This window comes from Euprymna scolopes, chromosome 7, assembly GCF_053919585.1.
Source record: "Euprymna scolopes isolate OS-2025 chromosome 7, ASM5391958v1, whole genome shotgun sequence".
Taxonomy (NCBI): Eukaryota; Metazoa; Mollusca; class Cephalopoda; order Sepiida; family Sepiolidae; genus Euprymna; species Euprymna scolopes.
In genome coordinates, this window is record NC_136488.1 from 105,276,794 (window position 1) to 105,302,813 (window position 26,020).

The window sequence follows — 26,020 nt, forward strand, 5'->3', positions numbered from 1 at the left end:
TATTATTAAAATGAAGATTTCACATTATTATTAAAATGAAGATTTCACATTATTTTTTTTATGAAGATTTCACATTATTTTTTAGATGAAGATTTCACATTATTTTTAAAATTAAGATTTCACATTATTTTTTAGATGAAGATTTCACATTATTTTTAAAATTAAGATTTCACATTATTTTTAAAATGAAGATTTCACATTATTTTTAAAATTAAGATTTCACATTATTTTTAAAATTAAGATTTCACATTATTTTTTAGATTAAGATTTCACATTATTTTTTAGATGAAGATTTCACATTATTTTTAAAATTAAGATTTCACATTATTTTTAAAATTAAGATTTCACATTATTTTTTAGATGAAGATTTAACATTATTATTAAAATGACGATTTCACATTATTTTTAAAATTAAGATTTCACATTATTATTAAAATGAAGATTTCACATTATTTTTTAGATGAAGATTTCACATTATTATTAAGATCAAAAATTCACATTATTATTAAAATGAAGATTTAAAATTATTATTAAAATGAAGATTTCACATTATTTTTTAGATGAAGATTTCACATTATTATTAAGATGAAGATTTAACATTATTATTAAGATGAAGATTTAAAATTATTATTAAAATGAAGATTTCACATTATTATTAAAGTGAAGATTTCACATTATTATTAAAATGAAGATTTCACATTATTTTTAAAATGAAGATTTCACATTATTTTTAAAATTAAGATTTCACATTATTTTTAAAATGAAGATTTCACATTATTATTAAAGTGAAGATTTCACATTATTATTAAAATGACGATTTCACATTATTTTTAAGATGAAGATTTCACATTATTTTTAAAATGAAGATTTCACATTATTATTAAGATGAAGATTTCACATTATTATTAAGATGAAGATTTCACATTATTTTTAAAATGACGATTTCAAATTATTATTAAGATAAAGATTTCGCATTATTATTAAAATGAAGATTTCACATTATTATTAAGATGAAGATTTCACATTATTATTAAAATGACGATTTCACATTATTATTAAGATGAAGATTTCACATTATTATTAAAATGAAGATTTCACATTATTATTAAGATGAAGATTTCACATTATTATTAAGATGAAGATTTCACATTATTTTTAAAATGACGATTTCACATTATTATTAAAATGAAGATTTCACATTATTATTAAAATGACGATTTACCATTATTATTAAAATTAAGATTTCACATTATTATTAAAATGAAGATTTCACATTATTATTAAAATGAAGATTTCACATTATTTTTTAGATGAAGATTTCACATTATTTTTAAAATGACGATTTCACATTATTTTTAAAATGAAGATTTCACATTATTATTAAAATGAAGATTTCACATTATTTTTTAGATGAAGATTTCACATTATTATTAAAGTGAAGATTTCAAATTATTATTAAAATGAAGATTTCACATTATTATTAAAATGACGATTTCCCATTATTATTAAAATGAAGATTTCACATTATTATTAAAATGACGATTTCACATTATTTTTAAAATTAAGATTTCACATTATTATTAAAATGAAGATTTCACATTATTATTAAAATGAGGATTTCACATTATTATTAAAATGACGATTTCACATTATTTTTAAAAAATGACGATTTCACATTATTATTAAAATGACGATTTCACATTATTATTAAAATGAAGATTTCACATTATTATTAAAATGAAGATTTCACATTATTTTTTTTATGAAGATTTCACATTATTGTTAAAATTAAGATTTCACATTATTTTTAAAATTAAGATTTCACATTATTTTTAAAATTAAGATTTCACATTATTTTTTAGATGAAGATTTCACATTATTTTTAAAATGAAGATTTCACATTATTTTTTAGATGAAGATTTCACATTATTTTTAAAATTAAGATTTCACATTATTTTTTAGATGAAGATTTCACATTATTCTTAAAATTAAGATTTCACATTATTTTTAAAATTAAGATTTCACATTATTTTTAAAATTAAGATTTCACATTATTTTTAAAATTAAGATTTCACATTATTTTTAAAATTAAGATTTCACATTATTTTAAAAATTAAGATTTCACATTATTTTTTAGATGAAGATTTCACATTATTTTTAAAATTAAGATTTCACATTATTTTTTAGATGAAGATTTCACATTATTCTTAAAATTAAGATTTCACATTATTTTTAAAATTAAGATTTCACATTATTTTTAAAATTAAGATTTCACATTATTTTTAAAATTAAGATTTCACATTATTTTTTAGATGAAGATTTCACATTATTTTTAAAATTAAGATTTCACATTATTTTTAAAATTAAGATTTCACATTATTTTTAAAATTAAGATTTCACATTATTCTTAAAATTAAGATTTCACATTATTCTTAAAATGAAGATTTCACATTATTATTAAAATGAGGATTTCACATTATTATTAAAATGACGATTTCACATTATTTTTAAAATTAAGATTTCACATTATTATTAAAATGAAGATTTCACATTATTATTAAAATGAGGATTTCACATTATTATTAAAATGACGATTTCACATTATTTTTAAAAAATGACGATTTCACATTATTATTAAAATGACGATTTCACATTATTATCAAAATGACGATTTCACATTATTATTAAAATGAAGATTTCACATTATTATTAAAATGAAGATTTCACATTATTTTTTTTATGAAGATTTCACATTATTTTTTAGATGAAGATTTCACATTATTTTTAAAATTAAGATTTCACATTATTTTTTAGATGAAGATTTCACATTATTTTTAAAATTAAGATTTCACATTATTTTTAAAATGAAGATTTCACATTATTTTTAAAATTAAGATTTCACATTATTTTTAAAATTAAGATTTCACATTATTTTTTAGATTAAGATTTCACATTATTTTTTAGATGAAGATTTCACATTATTTTTAAAATTAAGATTTCACATTATTTTTAAAATTAAGATTTCACATTATTTTTTAGATGAAGATTTAACATTATTATTAAAATGACGATTTCACATTATTTTTAAAATTAAGATTTCACATTATTATTAAAATGAAGATTTCACATTATTTTTTAGATGAAGATTTCACATTATTATTAAGATCAAAAATTCACATTATTATTAAAATGAAGATTTAAAATTATTATTAAAATGAAGATTTCACATTATTTTTTAGATGAAGATTTCACATTATTATTAAGATGAAGATTTAACATTATTATTAAGATGAAGATTTAAAATTATTATTAAAATGAAGATTTCACATTATTATTAAAGTGAAGATTTCACATTATTATTAAAATGAAGATTTCACATTATTTTTAAAATTAAGATTTCACATTATTTTTAAAATTAAGATTTCACATTATTTTTAAAATGAAGATTTCACATTATTATTAAAGTGAAGATTTCACATTATTATTAAAATGACGATTTCACATTATTTTTAAGATGACGATTTCACATTATTATTAAAATGAAGATTTCACATTATTATTAAGATGAAGATTTCACATTATTATTAAGATGAAGATTTCACATTATTTTTAAAATGACGATTTCAAATTATTATTAAGATAAAGATTTCGCATTATTATTAAAATGAAGATTTCACATTATTATTAAGATGAAGATTTCACATTATTATTAAAATGACGATTTCACATTATTATTAAGATGAAGATTTCACATTATTATTAAAATGAAGATTTCACATTATTATTAAGATGAAGATTTCACATTATTATTAAGATGAAGATTTCACATTATTTTTAAAATGACGATTTCACATTATTATTAAAATGAAGATTTCACATTATTATTAAAATGACGATTTCACATTATTATTAAAATTAAGATTTCACATTATTATTAAAATGAAGATTTCACATTATTATTAAAATGAAGATTTCACATTATTTTTTAGATGAAGATTTCACATTATTTTTAAAATGACGATTTCACATTATTTTTAAAATGAAGATTTCACATTATTATTAAAATGAAGATTTCACATTATTTTTTAGATGAAGATTTCACATTATTATTAAAGTGAAGATTTCAAATTATTATTAAAATGAAGATTTCACATTATTATTAAAATGACGATTTCCCATTATTATTAAAATGAAGATTTCACATTATTATTAAAATGACGATTTCACATTATTTTTAAAATTAAGATTTCACATTATTATTAAAATGAAGATTTCACATTATTATTAAAATGAGGATTTCACATTATTATTAAAATGACGATTTCACATTATTTTTAAAAAATGACGATTTCACATTATTATTAAAATGACGATTTCACATTATTATTAAAATGAAGATTTCACATTATTATTAAAATGAAGATTTCACATTATTTTTTTTATGAAGATTTCACATTATTGTTAAAATTAAGATTTCACATTATTTTTAAAATTAAGATTTCACATTATTTTTAAAATTAAGATTTCACATTATTTTTTAGATGAAGATTTCACATTATTTTTAAAATTAAGATTTCACATTATTTTTTAGATGAAGATTTCACATTATTTTTAAAATTAAGATTTCACATTATTTTTTAGATGAAGATTTCACATTATTCTTAAAATTAAGATTTCACATTATTTTTAAAATTAAGATTTCACATTATTTTTAAAATTAAGATTTCACATTATTTTTAAAATTAAGATTTCACATTATTTTTAAAATTAAGATTTCACATTATTTTAAAAATTAAGATTTCACATTATTTTTTAGATGAAGATTTCACATTATTTTTAAAATTAAGATTTCACATTATTTTTTAGATGAAGATTTCACATTATTCTTAAAATTAAGATTTCACATTATTTTTAAAATTAAGATTTCACATTATTTTTAAAATTAAGATTTCACATTATTTTTAAAATTAAGATTTCACATTATTTTTTAGATGAAGATTTCACATTATTTTTAAAATTAAGATTTCACATTATTTTTAAAATTAAGATTTCACATTATTTTTAAAATTAAGATTTCACATTATTTTTAAAATTAAGATTTCACATTATTCTTAAAATTAAGATTTCACATTATTCTTAAAATTAAGATTTCACATTATTTTTAAAATTAAGATTTACCATTATTTTTTAGATGAAGATTTCACATTATTTTTAAAATTAAGATTTCACATTATTCTTAAAATTAAGATTTCACATTATTCTTAAAATTAAGATTTCACATTATTCTTAAAATTAAGATTTCACATTATTTTTTAGATGAAGATTTCACATTATTTTTAAAATTAAGATTTCACATTATTTTTAAAATGAAGATTTCACATTATTTTTAAAATTAAGATTTCACATTATTTTTTAGATGAAGATTTCACATTATTCTTAAAATTAAGATTTCACATTATTTTTAAAATTAAGATTTCACATTATTTTTAAAATTAAGATTTCACATTATTCTTAAAATTAAGATTTCACATTATTTTTAAAATTAAGATTTCACATTATTTTTAAAATTAAGATTTCACATTATTCTTAAAATTAAGATTTCACATTATTTTTAAAATTAAGATTTCACATTATTTTTAAAATTAAGATTTCACATTATTTTTAAAATTAAGATTTCACATTATTTTTAAAATTAAGATTTCACATTATTCTTAAAATTAAGATTTCACATTATTTTTAAAATTAAGATTTCACATTATTTTTAAAATTAAGATTTCACATTATTTTTAAAATTAAGATTTCACATTATTCTTAAAATTAAGATTTCACATTATTTTTAAAATTAAGATTTCACATTATTTTTAAAATTAAGATTTCACATTATTCTTAAAATTAAGATTTCACATTATTTTTAAAATTAAGATTTCACATTATTTTTAAAATTAAGATTTCACATTATTTTTAAAATTAAGATTTCACATTATTTTTAAAATTAAGATTTCACATTATTCTTAAAATTAAGATTTCACATTGTTCTTAAAATTAAGATTTCACATTATTTTTAAAATTAAGATTTCACATTATTTTTAAAATTAAGATTTCACATTATTTTTAAAATTAAGATTTCACATTATTTTTAAAATTAAGATTTCACATTATTCTTAAAATTAAGATTTCACATTATTCTTAAAATTAAGATTTCACATTATTTTTAAAATTAAGATTTCACATTATTTTTAAAATTAAGATTTCACATTATTTTTAAAATTAAGATTTCACATTATTTTTAAAATTAAGATTTCACATTATTCTTAAAATTAAGATTTCACATTATTCTTAAAATTAAGATTTCACATTATTTTTAAAATTAAGATTTCACATTATTCTTAAAATTAAGATTTCACATTTTTTTTTAAATTAAGATTTCACATTATTTTTAAAATGAAGATTTCACATTATTTTTTAGATGAAGATTTCACATTATTCTTAAAATTAAGATTTCACATTATTCTTAAAATTAAGATTTCACATTATTTTTAAAATTAAGATTTCACATTATTCTTAAAATTAAGATTTCACATTATTTTTAAAATTAAGATTTCACATTATTTTTAAAATTAAGATTTCACATTATTTATACAATTAAGATTTCACATTATTCTTAAAATTAAGATTTCACATTATTCTTAAAATTAAGATTTCACATTATTTTTAAAATTAAGATTTCACATTATTTTTAAAATGAAGATTTCACATTATTTTTTAGATGAAGATTTCACATTATTCTTAAAATTAAGATTTCACATTATTCTTAAAATTAAGATTTCACATTATTTTTAAAATTAAGATTTCACATTATTCTTAAAATTAAGATTTCACATTATTTTTAAAATTAAGATTTCACATTATTTTTAAAATTAAGATTTCACATTATTTATACAATTAAGATTTCACATTATTCTTAAAATTAAGATTTCACATTATTCTTAAAATTAAGATTTCACATTATTTTTAAAATTAAGATTTCACATTATTTTTAAAATTAAGATTTCACATTATTCTTAAAATTAAGATTTCACATTATTCTTAAAATTAAGATTTCACATTATTTTTAAAATTAAGATTTCACATTATTTTTAAAATTAAGATTTCACATTATTTTTAAAATTAAGATTTCACATTATTCTTAAAATTAAGATTTCACATTATTTTTAAAATTAAGATTTCACATTATTTTTAAAATTAAGATTTCACATTATTCTTAAAATTAAGATTTCACATTATTTTTTAGATGAAGATTTCACATTATTTTTTAGATGAAGATTTCACATTATTCTTAAAATTAAGATTTCACATTATTTTTAAAATGAAGATTTCACATTATTTTTAAAATTAAGATTTCACATTATTTTTAAAATTAAGATTTCACATTATTTTTTAGATGAAGATTTCACATTATTTTTAAAATTAAGATTTCACATTATTTTTTAGATGAAGATTTCACATTATTTTTAAAATTAAGATTTCACATTATTTTTTAGATGAAGATTTCACATTATTTTTATTTGAATGTCCAGAATTACTCCTATATCAAAAAACAAAAATAAACAAAAATCTGTATGATGTATGTGCCTGTGAGAAAACGGAAATATCATATTCCAAAAATCACCTAAATGAATTAGGTGGTTTTATTTTTATAAAGAAAATCATTTTTAAGTGATTCATAGGAATTCGTAGGCATTACAATAAATCTAGTATGTATTGTGGTTATCTCTCTTTGTTACTTAACATTTTTTTCAAAATGGTGGGTGAGATTGTGCAGATTCCTGAGTGCAATACAAAGACCTGGACAGAAATAAGTTAGTTTGAAAATCAATTTGATTTTCTTATTTAAAAATAATACTACTTGATCAGTTTAAGTAATTTTTGGAATATGATTTTTTTTTGTACTTTCACAGGTACACTCATCATTCAGATTTTTCTTTGTTTTTGTTTTTAATATGTTTTTTGCTTTTAATATGGGGAATTCTGGAAAAAAAAACAGTTTTTTTCAAGTTCCCAAATGCTTTTGCTTTCAATCATAGTATAGATCCCTGCTTATGGATGATACATAACCAATATGCCTACAATGAAAAACTAAAATAACAAAATCTGACAAAGAAATCCTACATAAAAAAGAACAAACTGTAACCTCTCTCTCTCTCTCTCTCTCTCTCTCTCTCTCTCTCTCTCTCTCTCTCTTGCAATGAATTAATGTTTCCTTTTGTTTTGCCTTTTTTTGTTGCTTGTTCCACTTGGCATTTTCACACATTATCGTAAAACTCATGATTTGTGTTTTTGTTTAATTTTCTTCCCCACCTCATCCCATAGTCTAATTTTGTAATAAAATTGATTTAAACTTTAATATTTGTGTTTGCGCTCTGCTGCTTCAACTGTGCTGTTCATTTGTCCATTCCAACTTTTTGGGGTTTTGAAAGAGTCCCCCATCCCTTTTTGTTTGGCGAAATATATCGAACCCAGAGGACCTTTTCCTTTTCTTTTTTTTCTTAATTTTTTTTTTTTTTTGTTACATGAGTGCCTTTACGTAGTCCCAACGTGAGGTGTGATCATAGGAAAGTCAATGTAATCAACCAAAGGAAAAAAATCCAAGTGCTGTTACATTAAAACAACACAAGACAACTACTTGCTGTAAATTAGCTGAGTTCTATCATGTGCGTGTGATATCGTCACATAGCAGAGAAAAAGTAACCCCAAATGTCACTAGCTACCAGTTGCATCAGTCCACAACAATTTTATTCTCCACCCAATCTATTCTCATCCGGCTTTGACTCCAATCAATCTGATCTTTCTAATGGGACTTCCAAGCTGCCAACTGCCTCAAAATGTTCCTGTCATCAACTGTTGCAAAATTCACTGCAATTCCTAAAACTGTTCATAAATTAACGCTAAATATATCAACTTGTATGTTTGGTCTTTGGTCCCAGTCACCTGCCACACCTTAATTAACAATATATATTGATTGCAATATATGCAAAAAAATATATATATATATTTCAGCTGCTTTTGTGTTCCTTGGAGAAGAACTTCCTCCCCATTGTTTTTCAACTATCCTTATTTCATATAGTTTTTTTTTCAGCTGATAAACATATTTTCTTTTTTTTTTTTGTTATAGTTTTTTAAAAATTTTGTTTTTACTTCCCTAACGTCAATATCATCACAATATATGCAAAGTAATATATATATATATATATATATATATATATATATATATATATATATATATATATATATATACAGTGATGATCATATTTATTGGCACGGTAAAATAAAAGTTAAATTTTGTCTAATAAATTCTAAAAAAGGATTAAATTAAAGAAAATAACAAAGTATATTATGTATTTTTAACTGGCCTTTCCGATGCAGCAATCGGATTTTAGAAAAAATAAATAACAAAGGAACAACAAACATAATTGCAAAAAACCCTTGTTCAAAATTATTGGCACGGCTTTGTTTTTCTTTTAGTATCAGTATAATATCAATCAATTTCCGGTTTACGTGCTTTCTGAACTTTTTTATAGCCATATTATGCTTGTTTAACGCTAATTCAGTGAATAATTTTTTTCAGATAATTTTTAAATAGCGATTTATTTAAACTATTATAAGTGACTAAATTATAATTTTCAATCGCCATGGTTAAAACTAAGGAACACAGCGAAGACGTCAGGAAGCTTGTTGTAGCATGCCATACCAATGGGGAGGGCTATGATAAGATTTCAAAGAAGCTAAACCTTCCCAAATCCACTGTTAGAGCCATAATAAACAAGTTCAAATCGCAAGGCCACGTTATGAGTTTAGAGGGTAGAGGGAGAAAAAGGATTCTTTCCCCAAGAGATGAACGGAAAATTGTTCGACAAGTAAAACAAAACCCAAGGATCTCTGTTGGGGAGATTGTTGATGAACAGAGCACCTCTGGAGTGAATGTATCTCGACATACAGTTGGTAGAGTTTTGAAGAGAGCTGGTTTAAAAGCATGTCGTCCGAGAAAGACTCCCTTATTGAAGCCTATGCACCTGAAAGCAAGGCTAGCCTTTGCAAAACGTCATATTGATAAAGATGTTGCATTCTGGAAACGTGTTCTATGGACTGACGAAACGAAAATAGAGTTATTTGGCCATAATAAAGTGTCTTATATTTACAGAAAATCTGGCGAAGCTTTCCTGCCTAAGAACACCATACCCACAGTGAAGCACGGTGGAGGCAGTTTGATGTTTTGGGGATCCTTTGCTGCCTCTGGACCAGGGCGACTTGTTAAGGTCACAGGTAGCATAAAAAAGGAAGATTATGTTAAAATATTGGATGAAAACCTGAAAGACTCTGCTAAAGAGCTCTCACTTGGTCGTCGTTGGTGGTTCATGCAAGATAATGACCCAAAGCATTCGGCTAAACTGACTAAGAAATGGCTTGAGGACAATCATATTAATGTTTTGGAGTGGCCATCACAAAGCCCAGACCTTAATCCAATTGAAAATTTATGGAGAACATTAAAATTGAGGGTAATGCAAAGGAAGCCTAAGAATCTTATTCAATTGGAGGATTATTGTCAGGAAGAGTGGGCTAAAATTACTACTGAAGAGTGCAACAACTTGGTTGTAAACTATGAAAAGCGACTGAGGAAGGTAATCAAGGCCAAAGGCTATACAATTGATTATTAAATAAATCGTGCCAATAATTTTGAACAAGGGTTTTTTGCAATTATGTTTGTTGTTCCTTTGTTATTTATTTTTTCTAAAATCCGATTGCTGCATCGGAAAGGCCAGTTAAAAATACATAATATACTTTGTTATTTTCTTTAATTTAATCCCTTTTTTAGAATTTATTAGACAAAATTTAACTTTTATTTTACCGTGCCAATAAATATGATCATCACTGTATATATATATATGTATATATATATATATATATAGAGATAGATGTATAGATTTATATATATATATATAGAGAGAGAGATAGATGTATAGATGTATATATATATATATATATATATATATATATATATATATATATAGATAGATAGATGTATAGATGTATATATATATATATATATATATATATATATATATATATGTAGATATTAAAAATGTGAAAACAGATTAGACAGTAAAATATTTAGATTTGGTTAAAGGAAAACAGAAAAAAAAAATCTGGAAGGAAAATATAAAAAGGCAGAGAAGAAGGGTGTTTACTGGTATAGACATTGTCTGGATTTTTTTCCACCAAATGTAGAGTGAGTTTAGTGCAGGTTCTTTGAAAGTAATGTTAAAAAAATGCATTTGAAATCATATTATTTTGCTTCATTGGAAAAAATCATAAGAACAGAAATCTAATGAATATCCGTTTGCAAGAGGAGGAGGTGAAAGAATATGAAATATAAAACAGGTGAAAATAATTTGAACACCAGGCAACATTTTGCATTTTGGGATTGAATTCAAGCTTCACAGAAAATTCTACGGAAATTCTATTTTTTGTATTTTAGTTAAACATGAATTTGTTTCTTGAACTAAATTTTTATGGCTGCCTAGCCCATGTCACATGTAAAGAAAATCTGAAAGTCATAATAATGGAGAGAAGTGATAGAACATAAGATTATTTGTATCATTTGGATTCTTTTCACTTTTGTTCTCATCTTGCGTGTCATTCTCACAACGTTTCAGTTGATGTAACCGTCAACCTTCTTCAGGTGCATCTTGTTGAACCCAAGAATCTTTCTGTTAAACTCAGGAAGCTTTCTGTCAACCTTGGGAATCTGCACAGAATATTGAATGGAACCTATTTAGTCTATGAGAGTACCATGCTCTTGTTCCATCAGCCATAATTTGGTAGAAATCCTAAGTAATAAAGTGTTCTATTCAAAATTTTGTGCAGATTCCTGAGTGCGATACAAAGACCTGGACAGAAATAAGTTAGTTTGAAAATCAATTTCTAAAAGATATCCAATACATAAAATGGATGTTAAGCTGATGATGATGATTATGCTGTTGTTGCTGCTGCTGATGATGATGATGAAGACGCCATAAGTCACATGTGTTCGCATGTCACACATGTGTTTGAAAGAATTATAGAAGCATTTACATATGATAAAAAGATAGAGAAATGCTGATTTATTGATTTCATAAAAAATTAAATATTTTAATGTAACTAAAAAACTGATTCAGACAAACATGATTCATGTTTCAAGGAAGATGTGGTTTGAGTGAGACGTCCGTCACTTACTGTTAATCAACCCAAATCAAGGATACTCACAGAATCTCAAATACAAAATTTGCATGAAGAAGTTTTCATTATTGAAATATTGGTTATTTATAAAAATTTTGCACTTACTCGTAATGGCCGCAAAACTGTAAACTCCACATTTCAAGTTGACAACTTTCTTTCCAGCATCAATTTCATTGGCGCCAAATAATGGTGAGGGTAACTTTGTTGGAATCGTGGTTGCTTGCACATTGGGACCCAAACCCAGAATACCATAACCCCATGTAAAAACTTCTCCATTCTCTGTAGAAATAAGAAAAGAAAATAAGAAATTTATTTAAATCATAATATAATTTAGTTTTTACTATTTTACCATGCAGGCAACTCCAAACCATTTACTTGAAACTGTACTTAAGTTGCATACACACATTCGTCCATGTGTTTTTCTCCTTTTTATTATGCATGTCTGTACAACTTGCTGTTGGGATGTGCATTTGAAACAAAAGCTGCCAATATAATAAAGAATGCAATTAATTTGAGAACATCACTGTTAGAGAATGAAGTCACTTGCATTAGAATTGCATTGTTATTGGTTGTTTATAAGTTGGGATTGTGCAACAGTGGCAATATTTATCAACAGTGAAAGAAAATCAATTAGCAAAGTTCATTGCCTTTTTTTTTTACTCCTTTTTACCCCCCAAAAAGGCATATTGCCACTTGGACATAACTACTATCATGTCTGACAGGGGATTGTGGAGAGTTAAGCAGCAAGATGTCTGTTCATATTACATTTAAACTTTTGTTGATTATGATTGTTCTCATGGTTTGACTTCTCCAGTTAGGATTGACCACTCATTTCTTTGGACTTTTTGTCGGCAGCACTCTAATCAGTAATATGTACTAGCTAACATATCTAACAATGCCAATATCATACAGAGTAGCATCCAAATATGTTGTTGTGTGACTCTTATTCAACACGAGAAAGACATATTAAGTTCTGTTGATAAACTTAAAAAGAGCAACAATGACGCACTAGATATTGCGATGTGATGCTGATGCATACTAATCTAAAAGGATGCAGCAAATCTAAAAGGATGTAGCAAATCTAAAAGGATGCAGAAAATCTAAAAGGATGCAGCAAATCTAAAAGGATGCAGCAAACTTGTGCACATTCAACACGTCGATAAAAATGATGCTGAAACAGAAAAGAAAAAGACTTACCATTGAGAAATCCACAGATGGAACCTCCAGAAGCAACTTTAACAATTTTTCCACAAGAGGCTGAAACTTGAATGCGTTTTGGAATGTTTACTTGTGTGTGGTCTGTGATGAGAGCTAATTGGTTATATTCAGAATTGCCCCAACCAAATACATCGCCTTTGTCTAAAAACAAATACAAAAAAAAACATTAACACAAAAACAAACACAAACATTTATTTAAATTCTATAACCACAAATAGAAGCAATCACTTGTAATGACTCGTATTAAAACTTCAAGTGAGTAAATAATAATACAGGAGTAAACAATCACATTTTGACCCTCTAACAGGTAAGTGTGGTCTAATGAGAGATGGGATTGAAACTCAGTTCAATTTTTGTAGCCACTTAACTTCTGTCTGTCTGTCTGTGTGTATGTCTGTGTGTGTGTGTGTATATGTGTGTGTATGTGTGTGTGTGTATATGTGTGTGTGTATGTGTATATGTGTGTGTGTATGTGTGTGTGTGTGAGAGAGCTGTAATAAAATATTTCATTATTAAGAAAATTTCCAAAAAAAAGGAGTAAAAATATTTATTTGTATTTGTGTTACAGAAGATCAGAACAACATTCATATCATCAGTTTTAAATCCAAACAAAATAGTTCAATATTTGGTCACTTATGTCGGACTCTCTTCAGCCTCTGTTTATATCTGGAAATAGCATCTCATGTGCTGTGTGACTTTCTATGATATTTTAATCCTGATCTTTATTTTTATTTTTGAAATCTTTTTATTTTTAAAATTGGATTTAAGCCGACAATTATGCCAAAATATACATTATATGGTATAATCGCGTTGACGCACCGGTTCTCACCAAAGTTAAGCAATGTTGAGCCTGGTCAGTACCAGATAAGTGACCATTTGGGAATACCAGGTGCTACATGTAGAAAAACGTCTACATCTCCCTGCAAAAGCTGCAAAAACCTAACATTATCTCCCTTGACAGGGATATCCATGCGACTGGAGACTTCTTGTGAATTTCAGACTCCCATGAAACTTCCTCCTTCGGAGGAGGACGGTTCAGCCCATCAGTTAGTGACGCTTTGGTACAGCAATCGATAGCCTTTGCTTTACTTCTCATCTCGAAGAAGTTAAAAATTAAATCTAAAATATAAAGTAACATTTTTTTTTTAATTTGAAAAACAATAAAAACTATTTTTATACAAAAAAACCTAAAAAGTTTAATGTTTTAACTTAAGTCCTCGTCACCCCCCACCCTTACGCGAAAAGGGTAAAGAAAGAGAAAATTTAGAATTGCGGACTGATATTTGGTGTCAGCACATATGGAAGCCTAACTTTACTATAGGGTAAATTAACTCTATAATAGTAATGCATATTATTAAAGGGAAGTAACTACTCGAGATTAGGAATAAAAATATTATCAAGTTTTACTAATTTGAATACAAATATAATTAAATATATTAAACAATATACATTGAATTAATTTAATATATTTAATTATAGGTGTCAAAACAGAGTAATGAATTCAAGACAATTATTTAAAGATAAAATTAAAAGAAAGTAAATATTAAGAAATTCTAATCTCAAAATGTATATGTTCGAGCCAACTGAAAGCCATCCCAGTTGAAATCTAAATTGACAACATTCCCTTCCACTGATGCTGTAATTCATGCGTTGTAATTTCAAGTTGTTCTTTTCACTGCCAAACACTCGACACTCAGTTCTCCCCAATTTGGCATTCTTAATGTTGCTAATTCCTTCATAATGCCTTTCAGCCCTTTATACACTTGTTGACTTGTTGACCACAAAAAAAAAAAAAAAAAAAAAAAAAGGATAAAGTCTGATTCTTAAATTGTAATCACACTTCTTCATATGACGATGCCAATTCGGAAAAAGTTCAACTCTCAAATCATAATTAACAACTTTACTTTCTCGCTTTTTAAAGTCACTTGATCTTGTGTTTCTAAAATTCACAAAGAATTAAAGGTTTAAGATAGAACGGTACGAGATGTTCGAGAACACATGGCTTTATTTGGTGAGTGCAGAACAATGTCGTGGTCATCCTAGAAGATCACAAAAGAACATTGTCAGAAGGAACAATCTGAAATGTTGCCTTGCATCCAGAAAGACATGAGATACAAGAAATTTTGTGATGAGTAAAGTTCATTTTACACCAAAAACGTAAAAGAAAATCGTTTAATAAGAGCTAATAGATTCCTAAACAATTTTTAAATTTTCATGATCACATGATATTTTCATGATCACATGACATTTTCATGATCACATGATATTTTCATGATCACATGACATTTTCATGATCACATGACATTTTCATGATCACATGACATTTTCACTCCTAGTTCCCAGATATCAATCCTTTGGATTATGATGAATGGGGTTACAGTGAATTGTTGGCTAGTTGAATGTCAAGATGCTGAGTCAGCTGTGCCTGTAGATTGTCTGATAAGAAAGAGGTAACCAAAGTTTGATATAAAATACCAACATCTTCATTAATATAATTTTAATTTAACATGAACATAGGAATACAGGAAGGTAAGCAAGTTGGCAGGTACGTATTAAAGTAGAAATAGTTTTTACTTGTCTTTTAATTTACTCCTCTGTCAAAGTTACAACGAGGTGAGTTACGTCTGTTGTTTTTCAACAGTTTATATCTGGCACGAATCACGTTTTGAGCGATTAGAAAAGGCTGTGTGTACTACAGTGATGCGCTAATCACCTACATATTACTATGTGGATGTGTTTTTGCCAATCAAATCTTGCTACACAAGCGATTGCATGTACATACAAGAGCAAATAGATCTGTTGTCTTGTTGGGAAAAAAGTTCATGAGAGATTGAGGTAGAATTAAAATTTCCATAGAATAAAGTCTGTCGAATATGGACGAGGATCACCTTTAGCATATAAGCGATTTATATCTTGCATAAAATTGTTTTCAAATGATTTTAATGAATAAAATTATTATTTAATATATTTACTCTCAAAAACACATTTTCATTAAAAGGGAAGCAATTCTTGACTTTCATAATTATAGATTATGTCCCGTTTATTTATCTGGAAGGTAAATAAAATTATCATTTTTTTTAAATTGCTATTTAAAACAAAAAATTAATATTCTATGTATTAATAATCTCTAAAGATAGATCATACTAAAACTCAAATTCCATACAGAGTTCATCAAAATACACCTGAAGAAAGTCAAAGTGCTGTGAGAATAACACTCAGGACGAGAACCCAAATAATATAAAACTCAACGTTATATCTTTTATATTGAGCTTTTCAAAACTCAAGGGAGAAATCTTAACAGAGTAATGATTTCTATGTATGACCAGCTTAAGTGTGACGTTATCTACAGCATGTGGAAGCTGTTTAAGGACACAAGTTATTTTTATTATAGCAGGAATATTATATAATTTCGTATTTTCTATATTTCACAATTATCAGTGACAGCCATTAAAATACCACAGCAAATTAAGAGGCACACAGTTATTTTAACGGCGGAATATAACAATTTGGAAATTGTACCTCTTTAAAAGTCACCTGATTTTTCATTTACAAAGTTTGCAAAGAGCTAAAGGTATAAGATGGAAAGATACCACTGTTATTAAAATGTAAGATACACTAATAGCATTAATACAACACATTAATTTATTCAGCAAATACAGCACACCATCAGTAGCAATCATAGAACTATGAGATAAATTGTGTATCAAAAACACTGTGTATCAAAAGGAAGAATCTTTCAACAAAAACATCAGATGCAAGTCTTATGTGATGAGTAAAAGTCATTTTATGTCAGAAAAAGAAAATCACTTAATCAGTTCTACTAGACAAATTGAATAGTTTTCATGATTACATTATTCTTAATATTTGGTCTCCTAGATCGAGTTCTTAAGACATATTTACTGTGAAAGAGGCATAAAAACATCTGGTAAAATGCAAAGATCAAAAAAGCAAAGTCAACCATGACACACTTTGATGGACTATTTGATGGATTATTGTCAAAATATGTACAGGATTATTGTCAAAAAGTTGAGCTGTTTTGAGCTATGGATAGCCGTCCACATTGGAGAGGCATGGTTGCCAATGTCGTTAAACAGCAGGGTCACTGATGCTGATGATGATGATCCAAGTCTACATCTTTTGGATTATCATGTATGGAACGTAGTCGAGAAAAACTTACTAAGCACTTTCTTAACATTAAATTATCCCTAAAAGTCTTCATAGAGTAATGTCCAATATAAACAAGGACTAATTGATCCTAGCACGAAAGTAATATAAACTTCATTATTCAAATTGAAGGAGACTTTATGAATATAATTATAAAACAACATATTTATTGTTAATCTCAAATAAATGTCATAATTATACGCTTCAATGAGTTTCGTTTTGTGTATAAGTTTATCCTCAAACGTTATACAAACATTAAATAGTATCTCGGGTGTGTTTTCATCATGCGTTTCCAACCCTTTTAGGTATGCAGCTGCTGGTCCTAACTTGGTAGTTCAACAGGAAACTCTTCTAAAATCCTATGTGGCCATATATACAGGCGTTCCCTCAGAACGGTTTTAAATGTTCAAAATCATTTCAGAAATAGAAAGTCATGGGCGTTTGCTGCTCCTTCCCTAGGAGAAGGAAGAGGAATACTTTATCTTTTGTTTCACCTTTTAATTTTGCTGAACATCTTTCACATTTCACACTTAACATCCATTCAACTGAATCAGCCTAATGTTGGGAAACATTATTCACACCTATTTCATCAGACATTGTTGTGAATAGAAATTGCATATAAATCCAAACCTACATACCTGCAGCTACTTCAAAATTTTGCTGGATTTCAACAAGATTAGCAGCAGCAGCAGATAACCAGAGCATATTTCAATGTTGGAATATTCACTAACTTCCAGGGCTCAAAGATCCAAATGTAGAAAAATCTGTTCCAACTAGCATATCACCGAAAGAGAACAAGAAATAGAAGTGCAGCATCTGAAGAACAGATACTACACTTTGATCTTGTCCCGAAGGCCAAGGGAGCATATCACTGTAGCCAGTTTTCCGCAAGACTTTATTGCACCTGATTTGCCCTCCTCCAACTCCAGCACGGTAAACGATAAAAAGAAAGATCACCAGAGACTAAAATAGCCTATAGGTGGACAGGACTTACCAGAAAGTGCAAGAACACAGTCCGCAGAACAAGCTATCTGGACTATCCGCTCTCCTTCAAGGTCACCTTTTACTTGAGATGGCCGACCAATGCTTTGGTAATGACCCAAACCTGCATAAGAAATGAGTGCAAAAAGAGAATTTCAGAAAAATCAATTCAATGTAAGATGTTTTATTGAGATTATTGCGACTTTATAAAAAATCGGATTTGAGGGAAAAAGGTTGAAAATGTTCAAATTTAAATAACATTCAAGTTTTAATTATAGATATTCTGTATTATGTTTTTAATGACGATTGATGATTTGGATTATTTGATTTATTCAGACTATTATCAGTTGGTTACACTGATTTGGTCAAAGCAGCAATTCTAGAATTTTTGAGGTGGAAGGATGGAGGAAACTGGATGACCCAAAAAACTTTGATGCAAGCCATTAACAAAGATTTGAACAGAATTACCATCAAACTTTAGGATTATTCACTTCATGGGGGTAGATTGTTTTCATTATCAGCCATATATTATTTTAGTTATTTTAGTTATTCAACCATAAAAATCCAGAAGAATATCACTTGGATCTGTTGTATAACTGGTGATAATCTTCTGAATGATAATCTTCTGAAAGTTGAATATTTTTTGCTTTCTGCAGTACATGACAGCATTCACTCTTGATCGATTGAGCAGGCTCCTTCCAATGAATTCAGAGTTCTGAATAAAGGCTGTCCAAGCAGAGAGGGTAGAATACCCAATAATGACAACTATTGCAATATTATTTGTATTATTAATTTATGGGGAAGGGAGATAGGCAAATAAAAAATGCAGTCTTATACAGAGGATGAAAATGAGAACTGACCTGTCTGTCCATCGGAACCCAAACCACAGCTGTAGACAACACCTGCTTTTGTAAGGAATAGAGTGTGATCTTGTCCACAGATAACCTAAAAAGTTAAAAAGAATAAAAATGGGTGATTTTATGAAGACAATATTCTTGCTTTGGGTATGTTATAGCAGGTTAAACTGATTATGAAATAAATGACCAAAGCAAATATATGTTCACAATAAAATTTGTTAAATTACTTATGATATGTATGTAAGTATGTATAAAAAAATATATAAAAGAACACTATACATTAATTTGATTGTCTATTGATAACATTGCTTTCACAGAAAAACTGAAAAGTGAGTTTGCATGGCCAAAGATATCGAATGAACTATTTAGTTAATGTTAAGGTGATTCAACACATTTTTTTTTCCTTTTTGAGTCATCATAACATCCAGTGGAGAACTGATGCACTCGTTATCAGAATGAGTTTCCAGTTTTTCTGTGAAATCAAAGGTATCAATGTGAAAACAAATTTAGGCATAAAAAAATATGTGTTCTTATATTTGTAATTAGGCATTTTGCTTATTTCTAAAAATAAAAAAAATACACAATAAGAGACACATATGTAATCCATGATAAAATATTATATATAAAATAAAGGATAGTATTTTAAATTCCAATGAACAAATCTTTATTCATATTTTTACTTACTGAATAAATAAATAAAAAATTCAATGTATTTCTTAACAACTGTTTTGCACAGAAACAAACAAGAATAAACACATGCTTACTAAATCAAATCACCATATCACTTCCAGAGGAAAAAAAATTCTTAAAAAAAACAATCTCTAAAAGAATCAGGAGATCCATTCATAGTCCACCAGCCATTTTGTATCCCTCATAAATATTATATATATAAATTATGCACTATATACAAGGATCATACCAAAAGTAAGGCCTACTATTTTTATACAAAAAAACCTAAAAGTTTGAAGAGCTATGAAAACGGAAGTGCTATTCAAAGGAACAATCTTTTGTACTCCAGAATTTATTTTTCGACATGAACATTTTTGATACACTTCTGCCAACTTCTTTTTATTACCACTTCTTATACCTGGGTCATAAAAGTCCAGAGCATGCTGTATCATTCATATCTCTGCCGCCACTCTAAAATCGATAAATCTATCTTCTAACTCTGCTAATATCAACTGCATCAGCTTCATAAACGTTCAACAAGCACCGGTGAATGTTGATCGATTCATTTTTTCTGCATGGAGGAATTCAATGACATATCTCTGCTTCTTATGTACATCCATGACAGGGGTTGCTTTCTTCGCATCTCACACTGTCAATATCTACCGGATAGTACAGCTAGTGTATAATATATATATATATATATATATATATATATATATATATATTAAATGCTAAAAAAAACTTATACATACAAATATTTTCCAGAAAGAATAAGCAAAAATCATACACACCAGACACTTCTTTCATAAACAGATATCTTTTACCCACCCACGCCAATAATATAATGATTTGCAACAATCTAAAGAAACTAGAAATTCCAATAATACAAACCACACCACAAACTATAAAAGATGAAAAACAACCAAAAATTTCAAAACAAACCTACATCTAATGCAGGTATATATACTGTCCTATGCCATAATTGTCAATTGAAACTCAATGGTAACTAGAGAAAAGTCTTAGTAAATATAAAAAACATTAAAAAACATTAAAAAAAATAGCAATTCCCTGAATTATTATCTCATTCATTGCAGTATGGTCATTCCTTTAACTTTAAACAAGCTAAACTGATTAAATTCATTTTTAATAGATTTCAGTGAACACTTCTTAAATCAACACTGATTACAAACTCAAACGCAATCAAACAGTGTGATGGCTTCTACAATTCATCTCCTTTAATCAGTAAACTTATATTAAAAAAAAAAAAGAATTTAAATTTAGATACATTTACTTACACTTCAGAAAATAATATTGATAATAAAATAAAAAATCAATCAATCAAAACTCATTTTATTTCATATACACATCCAACATTTTGAATTCTAATGACTATATTCATTCCAGAAAAGAACAGAAACAACATCATATCTTTAAATTCTGACAACTATATGTTGTTTTAAAAAAATTTCATTCACCCCATGCCATAAATGCTATAAACACTTTGAATTCTAACGGCTATTTATTTTGTCAGGTAATAAAACAAAAACATCCATTTCAAATTACAAGCATAAATATGTTTTCAAATATTCCACTTGTATTTTGTTTCTTCAAATTAATCATCCCAGGGTAATAAAGATGAAATATTGATGAACATATAATTTTGATTTGTTTCTTTTTAATCTCTCTCTCTCTCTCTCTATATATATATATATATATATATATATATATATATATATATATTATACACTAGCTATTACTGTCCGGCATTGTAATTTGTTTTGTATATCTTTGAGGTTTTTTTTTCAAAAATATTTGTTTTGTTCCAAACAATTGTAAACTTTTAATAAATGTAATTACATCCATTTTTTTTAAGATGGCATCTACATGAAATATGTTTTTATGTATCAGATTAAAGATTGATGATATTAGTGCATTAATAATCAATATGTAGAAAAAATTGTGTTCACCACGGCCATCTTAGACAATCTCTTAGAGTACAGAGCAATCAAGAGAAGAGCACCATAACAAGGGAAGTAACCTTTCTAAAGCTTAACGAAAAGTGGTTTCTCTTTATTAGTGTACAATTTGAATGGGTCACTTTTGCATACAAGCAAAGTAGAGAGGCGTTTTGTATAGATAACAGAAGTATTGGACTTTTTATAACTTGAATAAAATAATATTTTGAAATAAATTGAGTATTTTTCTTTGTTTGATGTGTCTTTTTTACATCAGATGTGGGTTACATGTTGGAAGCACCAACTGATTTCCCTATGAAATGCTATCATTTACGTTAGTTTCAATGTCATGTTGCGTGAGGTCATCTTAACCTGCATTTTTCTTGCTTACCCTCAATTGAGAAAAGTGTACATCTGTTTATCTCACCAAAGCTTTGTCCAACTGCTCATAGGTAGTTTCAATACAGAGCCAACCCTAGTCTGGGCATCTTTATCTTCAAAAGCAGTTAGAACTGTGTCATCAAGATGCACTCCACAAATCCACTTAATCATAGCAATGTTGTTCTGCAGAAAGGACTGAACTAGCAGCAATCCAGCATTCACTCACATGTAACAAGGTACTATAAACATAGCTGTTGTAAACACAATCAGAGTAATAACTGAGAATGAATGATACATTAAAATAGGAAGAAGTTCATAAAATTTACCCATGCAATCCATACAAGCAAGATTAAACTTAATTCACATCCTCCACCAGCACAAATCACAATAAACACTAATATAAAAAGGATTCATAAAAGCTTTAGAAAAAAAGTGATGTCTCTGAATAAAAAAAAAATCTCCTACTTACTTCAATGACATCATCTGGCAATTCTTTGATTTTATAAACCGTCGGATTTCCACTAAAATAAAACAAAAACAAAATATAATCTTCAACTCTCGATAGATACATCACATTGCATATACATGCTTGACTCTTCCCTTGGTTCTGTTGATTAGTAATGATTAGTAATGATTAGTAATGATAGAATTTAACTGAATTTCTTCTATCCACTCCTAATTCTTGCACTAGCACCTGCTCCACTCTGTGCTCCAATGTTATCACTAATGTAACAAACAGTTATTAGCTGAAGTTATTAGATAAATCATATAAACTTTAATAAATTAAACAATTCTGAATTGATTTTTGTCAAATTTAAACTAATCAATTCTCACACTCATTAAAATACCTAATTAAATTTTAGCTGATGTATCCAGAATTTCTGAATATAAATTGTCTACAGCTATTATGTAGATTAAAATGATGTTCATTTAAAGTTGCTAAGAACATGTTACTAACATTTTGTTTTTCAGAATAACATACAGTCATTAGAAATTAACTTCCTTATATTATTTCATGCTTGTAATTTATTAATGAAATATATATTTTACAAGAAATGAATACGATAAGAAAGTAGACATCATGGAGTTTTACTTAGAATTCAACATCTCCAGCCATTACCAGGTGTAAAGTCTATGATAACTGCATGTGAAGTCGATGTTATATGGCAGTGAGTGTTAGGATATCACCCAAGCCTCACTTGCCAAATTCCATAGAAATGACATGGCAAGGATCAGGTGGATATGCAATGCAAAGCCAGACAAGATCCTGAACATTATGGCAGACATTCTTCTTGAGAAATTGGCGATTCAAAAACTTGATCTCTTAATAAAGGCAAACCGTCTGTTATATTTTAACGTATGTTAAAATAAGCAAGAGGTATATCAGCACTTGTAAAGACTTAACACTGGACAGCAAAAAGAAAGTCGAGCACCTGAAGAAAGCATATAAAGAAACCATCAGGTAAGACCGTAAACAATGTATATATACAATAGATACAGTCAATGTCCAAAATTGTGGTCACTGGAGACTTAGCACAAGAACAATCAGATAGAGTCGAACCTTTATCAGAGTGAACATAGATGATAAACCGAGATACTGAGTGAATACAAGCATCAACATTCGCCACCAGCTTCTCGTGTTACCTTGAAACCACATTAACTGATTTTCCAAGCGACTTTTTTCTTTTTTAACTCATCATTTACCAAGACTAAAAGCCATTTGTGGATAAAAATAATGAACTGAATGAATTCAATGATGAATACTATGAGGATTGAACATTTCTACATACAACCCATTCAAAATAACTGTTGACCAACACATAGTTTTATGTGTATTGATTTGCATATCAGTGAGGCTTTGTCCCCACAAAGATGTTATAAAAGACTAAAGTCAAGAGGGCAAGAAGGTTGAGTTCTTGGAACCAAATTGAACAGATTGTAATTTACAATGTTATACAAACACTGACAAGAATCCTTTTTTTTTTTTTTTTTTTAATTAACAGCATAAAATTTAACATATGTATCTATTATATCTATATATTTCCCTTAATCTTTTGTTTATCTCTCCATTTCACTTTTTTTGGAAACTACTGGGCCAATGTGGCTAAAATTTTGTATGGAACTCTCTTATGATAAGGTGCAGTAAACTAAGTATTATGGTATCCAATCCATGCACAGTAAGAGATAATAGGAATTAGTCACCACAATACCACATTTACTCTAAAAGTCTGACATAAAGCACTTATTTTTATTTATAGAAAATAAAGAATATTGTAGTAGTTACTGTTTGGTACTTTACCATCATAAGTATACAAGATAACTACAACAGAACTTTTAAGAGAGGTGGTAGTGGTAAAGTGTACTGATGATGTGGCTATTCAAATCCTGTCCATTCCATAGCAACACTTTCACTATGGCTGCTGGCATATGGTCCACCTTCTAAGTACCTGATTCTAGAAACGAGTGGAAAAAAATCAATGCCAAGAACAGAATCAAGTCAGTCCAAAAGTTATATAATACTGTGTTATATGAGTTCACCTCTTTTTATCACTGACCTCACACACATTTCTTATGCAGGTTTTATGCATTTACATTTGCTCATGATAAAATACTGAAACTGGGATTTCAAAATTATGCTTTTAAATTTGATAGCAACAAGTTTGAAAAAAAAAATCATGAACATCAAATATCATACCTGTATTTTTCATTCTCAATTATAGATCGGCCACACTGACCATATGCATTGTTTCCAAAGCTAAAAACTATATAAAGAAAAATAAAGAAAATATGAATAAAAAATATATCACCATGTTAACACTATAAATTTTGACTGTTCATTCATTATGTATTTTTTGATAAAGTCCATAGGGTAAAATACTGAATCTATTAATTACTTTTGTTTAAAAAGCAAAATTACAACATTGCTGTTAAAAAGCTACATAAAAGGTCATTTTTACCATCTTGGTTACATAGCAAATAAAGAGATGAAAAATTACTCATTTTTTACAGAAAATTTTCTTTGACTTCAAAATGATATTACAAAAACTTAAAAATCTGCTTAATTTTCAAAAGGTCAAAAAAGAAATAACTTGAAAAAAAATAATATCAAGAATTGCACTAAATGACAAATAATCTTACAGATGTTACATTTCTTTGTTGTGCTGACTCTTTTTGTCTTGTTGTAGGGAAGGTACTGGGAGGACATCTCGTTTGCCAAAAGAATTTGTGTGGTGACATGCATCGCATGTGTGCGTAGGCAGGCTCAGCTGCAGTGCAATTCGATTCCAGACCTCGAAATTATGGCTGGGGGTGATGTTGCAGAATATATATGTATATATAACTACTTCATTTACTCACATAAAATTAATATACGAAAGTATAGATTTATGCGTAAACTTTAAGTATTTACTTCAAAAGTGCTCAATACGTAGGTAGAGCTAGTTAGTAATTTATAAAATATATATGGCGATCAAGCTACACTGAATATTCACAGAATTCGCGCATAAGCCTAACGAATCCTAT

The 26,020-nt window shown here is 27.0% G+C and overlaps 1 protein-coding gene across 4 annotated transcripts in view; it reads right to left on the reverse strand.

Annotated features, from left to right (window-relative positions):
- Positions 1-26,020, reverse strand: part of LOC145279874 (RCC1-like G exchanging factor-like protein) — an 81,734-nt gene that overhangs the window by 30,678 nt on the left and 25,036 nt on the right. For all 4 annotated transcript variants that reach the window (XM_080131333.1, XM_080131331.1, XM_080131334.1 and 1 more), the window contains exons 6-11: positions 25,194-25,260; positions 22,968-23,019; positions 19,497-19,581; positions 18,650-18,760; positions 13,471-13,632; positions 12,379-12,552 (exon numbers count right to left, since the gene is read on the reverse strand). In XM_080131333.1, coding sequence (XP_079987459.1) covers positions 12,379-12,552; positions 13,471-13,632; positions 18,650-18,760; positions 19,497-19,581; positions 22,968-23,019; positions 25,194-25,260 — 651 coding nt within the window. The remainder of the gene's footprint in view (positions 1-12,378; positions 12,553-13,470; positions 13,633-18,649; positions 18,761-19,496; positions 19,582-22,967; positions 23,020-25,193; positions 25,261-26,020) is intronic.